Here is a 10,242-nt window from a genome sequence, read left to right on the forward strand (position 1 = left end):
TCATTAAAACATATATATATATATATATATATATATATATATATTGGCAACCTCAGCTCCACCAATCAAAGGGAAGCAAGAAATTTGGGCCAAAAAAAGAGGAAGCCCATTATGATTTTGGTCAAATAATATGTTGATTGGTTCATATGAAATTGGATGGTTCGTCCGATTCATTGACTCGGTTGAACGATTCAGTGACTCGGTTGAACGATTTGATGACAGTTCAACCCTAGAGTGATTCATTCCACTGAACCAAACCAGAAAAGCTGCCGATCCAATCCGATTTTTAAAACAATGTGTCTCTCACTTAAATTCTACCACATCTTTCTCAATTAAATTCCTTCCACAACAGTATCACTAATCAAGACTCCCAATACTAATTCAAATAATTACTCCCATTCAACCCATATGAAACTTGACTATGTATTATATTTCTACTAACATGGCCTAAATTCAATATAAACTTTTTGAGGGAAAATTTTGCAAATTAACCAACATAAGCTCTTGGAATGGTAAGGAAGAAAAAGGTAGGCTGGCACATGAAAATTGGAAGGCTATGCATTATCCACACGCCAGTTGACGTATACAAATTCTCTTCCCAAATATACATGGGAAAGAAAGGGAGCATGCGTCTACGTAAGCTGTTTATCCCTTTGGTCTTTTTTACTCATCTCTCCATAGAAGGGCAACCAACTGAAGATGAGATATCTTTCCAATTGCCTACTAGTAAATTTAACATAATTTACTTGATGAGAATCCTCCCTCACCAAACATAATAAAGTTTCTTAATCACTTTGGCCAATTTTCTTCATTTATGCATTGTCGAAGCATGTCCTTGACAGTTGGAAAATATGCATACTAGGAGTAGGAATCAAATGAAAATCTCAACGTTTAACATGAAAGACATAAACAAATGAGACAAGACGAGAAAATTATGGACCACGGACATTGCTGAAGCAGAAACAGACTGGAGTCTGGTCTTCAGGTATCATCCCTCCTCCTCTGCTTGTATCAATTGCTTCCAACATCTTCACCACCTCATCCATGTCGGGCCGTTTTTCTGCATTTGCGTCCCAGCATTTTCGCATTATGTTTGCTAGAGAACTCGGGCAACATCTGGGGATTTCTGGCCGCAAATTCTGTCAATAGGTTCACACAATATCAAACTCCCATGAAAACAACAGACCACGGTTTTTGATATCAGAAAACTTTCACAAAATCTAAAATAAGATAATAGGAAATAGAACTGCAAATAGTTTTCATGATCAGCCGAGAAAAAATAAAATGAACCAATTGTTCATAGAGCTTCAACTATGATCCCTGTACGGGTAGCCTTTTATGAAAGCCAGCATAAGGAAAGAAGATAGAAAACCACAGATTTTGTTGCAGAAAAAAATTCTTGAAGTGTGTTAGGTGTTAAATTATTTGCAATACAATATGACAAATATGGTCAATGAAATCATTCCATTTAAATATCAACGACAAGCAAGCATGTTTGCATATTGAAACATTACAAATAACTCGGAGGATATGAAACGACACAATAAATTCAGTAAATTCACTGACCTGTCGAACAACTGCTGATGAAACTTCAGCAAAGCTAAGATCTGGATAAGGCATATCACAGCAGTAGATTTCCCATAAACATATGCCAAAGCTGTAGACATCACATCTTCTATTGTAAGGCTTGCCATCGAGGACCTACAAAAAAATCTTTTTAGTCTTAAGGCTTACCATTGACAACAAATAGCTATTTTCTCACTCTTCTTATCCATCTGAGAGAGAAAAAGAAGCATATTTTCAATCTATAGCAATTGTTTGCATTTTGGTACATTTGGGTCCCAAATGACCAAATTCATTTTGATGAACATCATTCTTGAGTTTTTCTTCCCCCTCTTTAGTAAGATGCAAAAATGATTGGTGCAACCTCTCTGCAGAGGGACAGAACACAGTTATGAACCCCAAACCCAGCTAAAGCAGCTACTCAAAAGGAGGGCCCATCTATTTCTACACAACTAAAATGGAGAGACACATTAATCTCAAATGAACAGTCCACATTGGAACCCTAAACCCAGCTAAAGCAGCTACTCAAGAGGAGGGGCCATCTATTCCTGCACAACTAAAAGGGAGAGACACATTAATCTCAAATGAACAGTCCACATTTGAACGCTGAACTCCATCCAGAGCAGCATAGATACACACAACTAAAGCAGAGGAACATATTAATATCATCATGTTGTCGTCATCACCATTTATTACTATTTTAAAGATTATTATTCAGGTTCCAAAATGTTTAAGAGAATATTTTTGTTATTAAATTAGTAGGTTCAATAGTAGCCTGTTTTTTCTCAAAGAAAAACTTACAGTGATAGGAAAGAATGCGTACCTCTGGGGCCATGTACCCAAGAGTACCAGTTTCACCGGTCATTTCCCTTAGATTTTGAGCTTCAACACGAGCAACACCAAAATCAGCAATTTTTAACGTTCTTTGTGCATCTAGTAACATATTTTCACTTTTGACATCACGATGCACAATCTTCTTGGAATGCAGGTAGCTCAAACTGCAGAATTGAAACAAATAATGTAAATCTTCAAAAAAAAAAAAATATATATATATATATATATATATATATATATATATATTCACAATCTTTCCAATAAAAAAAATAACAAAAAATTGAAACTCACCCTCTGGAGAGATCCAAGGCAAGTTGAATTACAATCTTAAAGGCCAGTTTTTTGCGCCTATTCCTTATCAAGTACTGTTTTAGCGTCCCACCCGGGAGATATTCCACAACAACACAACATGCTCGAGTAGGAAACCTGTCACCAGCAAGCGGAAGGCTCTGAGTGGGAACCTTAAGATTTGAGGTTCCCATTGAAGCTCCAATAAACTGAAATTGATGATATACAATAGGTTTATCTCCGTATCTCAAAAATTTCCAAGAACTAAAAAGGAAATTCTACTGTTGTATCAAGAAACTTTAAAAATAAAAATAATTTCCCAAAAAAAAAAAATGTTTTTAGTTTGACCTAAAAGCTTAAATTGTTAGGTAATTGGCCAACAATGTGTACCAACCTAACTATTAGGGCATTAGACTTTGTTACGTGTTTATTGACAATTTTGCTCCTTTTCATTTTGGCATAGGATCTTTTTAAATAGTGACTTACTCTCTATTAAAGATTTGAGATTATTGATTACTTAACTAGATCATCGCAGGTAAGTCTAAAAGGTTTGGGTAAAGACAAGTTAGCTTGTGAGAAGGTATGGGTTGAATCGGAAGTTTTAATTTTGAGCAAAAATGTTTTATTTAGTTTTTAAAAATGTGCAAGAGTGCTCAAGCGCTAAAGTCAATGCTCAAGTGCTTATTTAAGCACTCAAGCACTCAAGGCGATCAAGCGATGGGTTAGTCCGTTCAAGCGCTCGTTTTGAGAATTGTCAAATTTTGATAGTTTAGTTTTGGAAAATTGAGATTTTTTTTATGAAAATTTTGTTCCCAATCTTACAAGCTCGAAAGACTATATAACCCCTACCTAAACATGTTTTAGGTTTGGATGGTCCCTTTAAAAAAAAAACCCTAACTTGCCCTATCGTTCCCAACAAGTCTCAACAATTTGCTTAATGAATTCTAGGTTGTTAAAGATTTAATGAATTCTAGGTAATTAAAGAGACTTGCACGCTCTTAAAGGCTAAAGCGAATTCACTGGAGCACTTGAGGTACTACGTCATGAACATGGATCATGATATAGGTGCTAAAGAATAAGTCTTAGGTAGCGTCTACCAGGTAAAACTGTGTATTATGACCTAGTATAGTGAATTTCAAATCTGAGGTCTTCGCCCTCATGGTTTTTTATTTTCACACATTGTATGAAAGTTTTCCACGTAAAATCTTTTGTTTTCATTGTGGTTGACTGATTTTATTTATTATTCTCTCAAAGGATTAATTAAAATTGAAATATTCAACTCTTGTATTAAAATTTTAAAATTCACCCTTTCAACCTTCTCTGGGTGTTACCCTAATTGAACATAGGTTTTTCACTAACCTTCCCTATTCAGCCCTATATTTGCATGTGGAGAAGCAAATTACTCAACATGAATTAAACCGATAGGAGAATAACAAACGAAGCTTAAACTCTTAAACAATGGGCCAATGATTATACTAAACAAACAAATCGAATTCAACAACCATAATAAAAAATGCTAGATCAAGGTCTTAAAACAATAAAATGAACGCAGCACACTAAAATTATTCAGATTATGTTTATGATATGTCTTAAATAAAATAAAATGAATTTAACTTGTTGAAGAATATGATTTTAGTACCTTCGTAACATTTGGATTGTCAAGCTTGTGCCAAACAGCAACCTCTTGCCGAAATGATGCCCGCAAAGCAGCAGTTTCAGCAGTTGTGGGAATGCCATCCTCTCCCCAGTCTAATACCTTCACTATGATACCAAAAAATGACTCTGGTGAGAGTTAAAATAAACACAAAGATAATGAATTTGTAACACATATTAGCTGAACATAATGAGTTAGGAATATTGACTAACTGTTCAAATGCTTCTATTCTCATCAATATGAGAAAGAAAGAGGTGGAATCAAATTACTTAGAATATAGTTAGGTTCTATGGTCGGTCTGTGACCCCTGGATGCCGAAGGTGCTCTTGGAGTCTAGAAGATACTGGATAACAAATCTAACAATATCATGCTACAGATTGCCAAACACTGTGACAGAACTTCTCAGTTTTCCAAACCATTTCTAAATCAAAAATGGCCTTTTACGAGGTGTGAACATCCCAAATTCATTGCGTATAATTCAGAACTTTATAAATTTCACCCTTATTGCAAAGTTAATGAATTATTAGCTATTTCCTAAATAATCTAAATAATCCTAAGCTGACAACTCATGCCTTCTTCCTCTAACAAGCAAATTTTCCCCATTCAAAACTCATTCTCAAATGCTATACTCTCACCCCAACTCCTCCATGATATTGTTTGTCCTATTGATCTATTTTTGAATTAAGTTCTATGCACTAAATATTTTCCAATCCCAAATTTGTAACCATGATGCACAACTGCCTCATAAAGAAGTAATACTTTGGGCTCCATATTTTAGATGTTTGAGGAAATACCATATGGGACCATGTTACTAGGTCTTGCATTTGAACACAACAGTGTGATGCCTGAGACTTGCATAGCACTATGTATCAAAATATTGCAAAATTTGCACTAAATAATCATGTTTAGCATATAATAACAGCAAATAATCACCTTATTCTAATTTTACTAAAAAAGTTCAACCCTCGAAAATTATATACCACTCTGATCTTCCATAAAATTGTTCACAGGTAATGAAGCTTTGCATTACAAAAGAGTTTACAGGGAAGAATGAGGAATTTCCTTATTTTGAAGCAGCTTGTTTTCATGTTGTAATATAGTCTGAATCATATAATGTTAATCTAGACTTTTAAAATTCATGGGAAGGAAAACGGTGGGAAAATCATAAAATACAAGCTGCATTCAATACTTTAAATGACAACAAAACAGAGCAAGAAAAGGAAAGAACAACAAACGATTTTTCTTTTGTCATGGATTCAGTAGCAAAAGACCCAAAAAATATGGAGAAAGAAGGCTACATTTAAAATTTGTCATGGAAGTCAAGAGATCACAACTCTAAAAATGTATAAAAATAAAATAAGATGAGTGCAAATTGTTGACTAAATTAATGCTCAAAACTTGCAGAGAAACTGAGGGGAAAGAGGATCAGGATTTGGAAATCTTGGAATAAAAATTTGGACTTACAAAGTCTAATTATAACATGTAGAGGAGATACTTAGGAGAGGATTTCAAAAATTTAGACAAACAAGAAAAACCTTCAAAAAAGAGAAAGAAAGAAAACAAAAGGAAGAAATGATAATAGATTGTATTATTCTGATTGTCAAACTGACATTGAACTAAGCCTGTGGGTGGTCTTCACTATTTTTCAATTCAACCAATAAAAGTTCGATAAGCCTTATAAGTCACAGCACTCCCAGTGTGGCAGAAAGAAAAAGGCAAAAGAAAAAACAGAAGATGAGTTATTCTCCTATCATAAAAGGCGGAGAAAAGAAAGATATGTAACAAATATACCCCTGTCTGCACTGGATCTGGGCCCTTTGCTCTTCATCAATGGAATTTACTCATTTGAAAACTATATATATATATATATGTATACTTATACAGTTAATATTAGAACACAAAAACAGGAAAACAACAACTACAACTAGCCTCTAACAAGAATTTCTGGTTCAAAAGACTCTTTGGAATCTTGCAACAACCTGACCAAGTTATACGACTCCAAAGTTTCTTTATCTTTCTATCTGCTTTCAAGGCAGCCAAACAGAGGTAAGAAAAAAATACAATTCAGGAAACATGAAAAAGAGGGTGAGTACCTGCAACATCTTGGTTATCGTAAGTACCCTGGTAGACTGTACCATATGTCCCATGAGCCACAACATGCTTTATATCCAATTTAGATAAATCTATCTCCCACTCTTCTTTAGGCCTTTGGGAGTCGATGCTTCTCGACCAAACCCTACTCAAGTGCTTCTCCAACTGTATATCCAAGCTTTTCAGATCAATTTTATCCGCTCTAAAAATCTTATCTTTATTACTAAGGCTTCCTGTACCCTTCACCTTCGAGCCCGTACTGCTTTCTTTGCAATCCGATTTCTCAGCAATCATAGCTCCTCCAATTTCCTCCGTGGTTTTCAAATCCATCATTAGAATCTCAAATAAAATAAACCAATATTGTAAGCAACCAGATTGCTGGAAATCTTAAATCCTAGAAAAAAAAATCGAAAGCAAGCAAAGCCCAGTTCACTGGGGCTTGTTCGAAATCATGGAAAGAAAATCTAAAAAAAGAATCTGAATTTTCATCCCTATCAAATCAGAACGATGAATTTTGCATCAAACCCGCAAAGTTAAGTGCTCAAATGAGCAAAAAAAAAATCCAAACCCTGACCAAAACATTCCAAGGATAAAACATCAATCAATCCAAAAAAAGAAAGAAACGAAAATGCAAATACGCCAGCCCCACTCCCTCCAATATTGACTTGAGAAAAAAAAAAGGAAGAAGAAATATACGTAAACAACGGCCCCAATAAAATTAAACTATTTATTTATATCAGTAAACACTCACACTTCTTAGCTCAGAAACCCAAATTCCTCATCACCAACCATATAAAAAGCAATAAAAAACAAGAAAAAACCCTAGGAGAACGACCCAATTCCCACCATTATAAGGCAAAGACCAATCACCCAAAAAAAAAAAAAAAAAAAACAAGCCTTGAAAACCAATCAAAAAAGCATGAAAGGCAGACGAAAAGGTTGACCCAGCCCAAAGTTGACGAAAACGCAAAGGGTTTTGAAATTCAAGCGTGATGGAAGACGAGTCGTTGGAGGGCATATGGCATCAGCTGATGAAGGTGAAGGGTACAGGTTAGAGGTAGAGCTTCTGGGGGGATGTGATCTGGAGGAGTAATCCCCGAACCAATCCAGTATTGGAGAAGGAAAGGAGGCAAGAGATAGAAACGAATGAAAACTGAATCGAAGAGAATGGGGGCGAGAATCTGTTGAGAAAGGAGCGAAAAGCGCGGGGTTCCATTCATATACGACTCTGCCGCAGAACTTTTCAAAATCCAATTTCCCTATTTTCTATTATAATCCCTATTTTGTATAACTACATTACCTGTCTTTTTAGGATAGCCTTGCCTCATTTGTCCTTTTGGTTGCCTCTACTCCCACTATCCTTTCTACAAAAATGGGAGAAAATTTTAGTATTTAATTAAAGAATGTTTGTTAATTTAAAATAATTTAGTATTTAAATATAAAAAATCAAAGTATATATTAAGAAAAAAATATAAAAAAAGATAAAATGATTTGAAGGATAAATAATTTTCTTTTGTCAATAAATGCTTTGATTGATCAAAGGAATAATCAACTGTTAGACGGCATGTCTCTATGTTGATCACGATCTAAATATAAAAATTAAATATTGTATCAAAATACTAAACGTGATAAGTGACATTTCCATTTTTTAATTTTTTAAAGCAAAAAAAATTATAAATGGGATAAATGGGTGATTTTCGGAGCCACCAACATTAATCCTATTGGACAAATCCAAGGCTTATATGGGATTGTTGTGGAGTGCCTAAGAATTATCCATTCGTTTGATGTTTATATATAACTGTCATCTAATAGTTATTTTATGATATCAAAGCTAAGTCTGTTTGTAGCTTTGTGCACTTTAAATTTAATCATTATCGGATATCATTTTTTTGCATCGAATATTTATCATCTTATCTAAAAATCAATTATCTAGTGAAAAATCAATTATCTAGTGAAGATATCAACACTATACCGTTTATAAAAGTCCCACCATAAACAATAGTTTATTATTTTATTTATTATTCTTACTATTATTATTATTATATTTTACTTTTTCTTTTCTTTTCCTTTTTTCTCTCTCCCCTCTCTTTTCCTTTATCCCACTTGCCCTCCACTTTCTTCCTTACCTCCCACGACCATACCACCTCCCGACCCCTTCTTCCTTCCAACTTCCTATTTTCTTTTTTTATTATTATTATTTTCTCTACTTCCTTTCTTCTTACTTTTCATATACAATTTTCTTTCTTATTTTCTTTTTCCTTTAAAAAATAAAATAAAAATAAATAACGACTCCATACATTTTCTAAAAATCAAATTTTCATAAATTAAAATGAATCCCGCCATCAAATGTGAACGCATGTGAAAAACGTAGGTTCATAATTATATAATTCGATTTTTTTATATCGAATTTCGATCATCTTATTTGAAAATCGCTTAATATTTATTGAAAATAAATTAAATCTTTTATGACATTCAAGATCACGTCATATACAAATTTGTTTTAAGAATTATCGACGGTAACCAATAGTGTTATATCCTAACACACTTTTTATACATATATGGGCCCATGGGCCAAAATCTTTCTGTCCCAGCATTTATTCTCTATCCTAGTTCTAGTAATGGTTGTTGTTGCATACTGTCGTGGACATTATGTTTGTTGTGATGGATTGTCGTGGAAATCTTTGTATAATTAATGAGTCAGTACAAAGCTTAGTCCAAGAATAAAAATTATAAGTATTCAGCAGGCATAATTAAGAATTAATAGATGAGGAACAAGAAATTAAAGTCTATGCATGGCATTGGATTATGTCTTGGATTCAACTGTGTCTCATTTTTCAACACCTTGATTTGTCAGATTTAAAAGAAATATGGTCCCGGATCCAACCATATTATTTGTTTCTTCATGACTGAAATTTTCTTCATAATCTTTGTGACTTTGACTTTCACAACATGTGTGAAAATGGCTACATGAAAGGCTATTGCTTGAGTAATGTTTTTCCAACTCTTTTGTCACAAGGAATTTCCTAAGACCAATTGGAGTGCCAGCCTAGCAATCATCAACCTAACCCAACTAAAGAATGCTTGTGAAAATGCCTAGAGTTGGCAATATCAAATGAACCTGATTTTTTTAGTCATGGAAATATTGGAATAGGGTATTGAAGAGACTTTTGATTCTTCAATAGATTAGATTCATGAATGTTACACTTTATTGACAAATCCTGATAGCATAGAATATAATAAGCTACCTATATCCTAAAATATTATATGATAAGATACGTATATCCTAAAATGTCTTATTTTAAGATATGTAATATTAAAATATCATATTAAATTTGATAAGATATGCAAATGTTAGGATGTCTTTTCCGATATGATACGATATCCTTAAATATTATATATGATGGATATTATATCTTAAAATTATATTTGGTTAATGGGTTAAGAAAAAATATATGTGTTCTAGAATATTATACTTCTATTTTAGGGCATTATTTTTATTCAGATATCGTTAAATACTACATTTAGTGAGGGATATTATAAGGTTTTGTATAAGGAAATGTTATATTGATATTTGATTTGTAAAATGAATGAAAATGGAAAACATGTTCATTGTTAATGTTCAATATTTGTTTAAATTAAAAACTATATTGTATTTCAATATTTATTATTAAAAAAAATGTGAAATCTCTCTCATGTTTAGCATTATTTCAAAATTGTTTAACAATTTAAAATTTAGTAAATAATGATTTATTTATTTATTTAATAATATTCATAATATTTAAAATTTAATGTTATTTTAAATATATTTTATA

General features: G+C 33.0%; 1 protein-coding gene across 1 annotated transcript; it reads right to left on the reverse strand.

Annotated features, from left to right (window-relative positions):
* Window positions 1-776: 776 nt before the first annotated feature.
* On the reverse strand, window positions 777-7,650 carry LOC117915432 (serine/threonine-protein kinase STY13). The gene is made up of 6 exons (XM_034831026.1): window positions 6,433-7,650; window positions 4,325-4,446; window positions 2,689-2,894; window positions 2,387-2,561; window positions 1,567-1,701; window positions 777-1,139 (listed from the first exon to the last, which is right to left on the reverse strand). Exons 1-6 carry the CDS (start codon window positions 6,761-6,763, stop codon window positions 933-935), a joined length of 1,176 nt encoding a protein of 391 aa, XP_034686917.1. The 5' UTR covers window positions 6,764-7,650; the 3' UTR covers window positions 777-932.
* Window positions 7,651-10,242: the final 2,592 nt, after the last annotated feature.

This window comes from Vitis riparia, chromosome 5 (genome assembly GCF_004353265.1).
Source record: "Vitis riparia cultivar Riparia Gloire de Montpellier isolate 1030 chromosome 5, EGFV_Vit.rip_1.0, whole genome shotgun sequence".
Classification (NCBI taxonomy): Eukaryota; Viridiplantae; Streptophyta; class Magnoliopsida; order Vitales; family Vitaceae; genus Vitis; species Vitis riparia.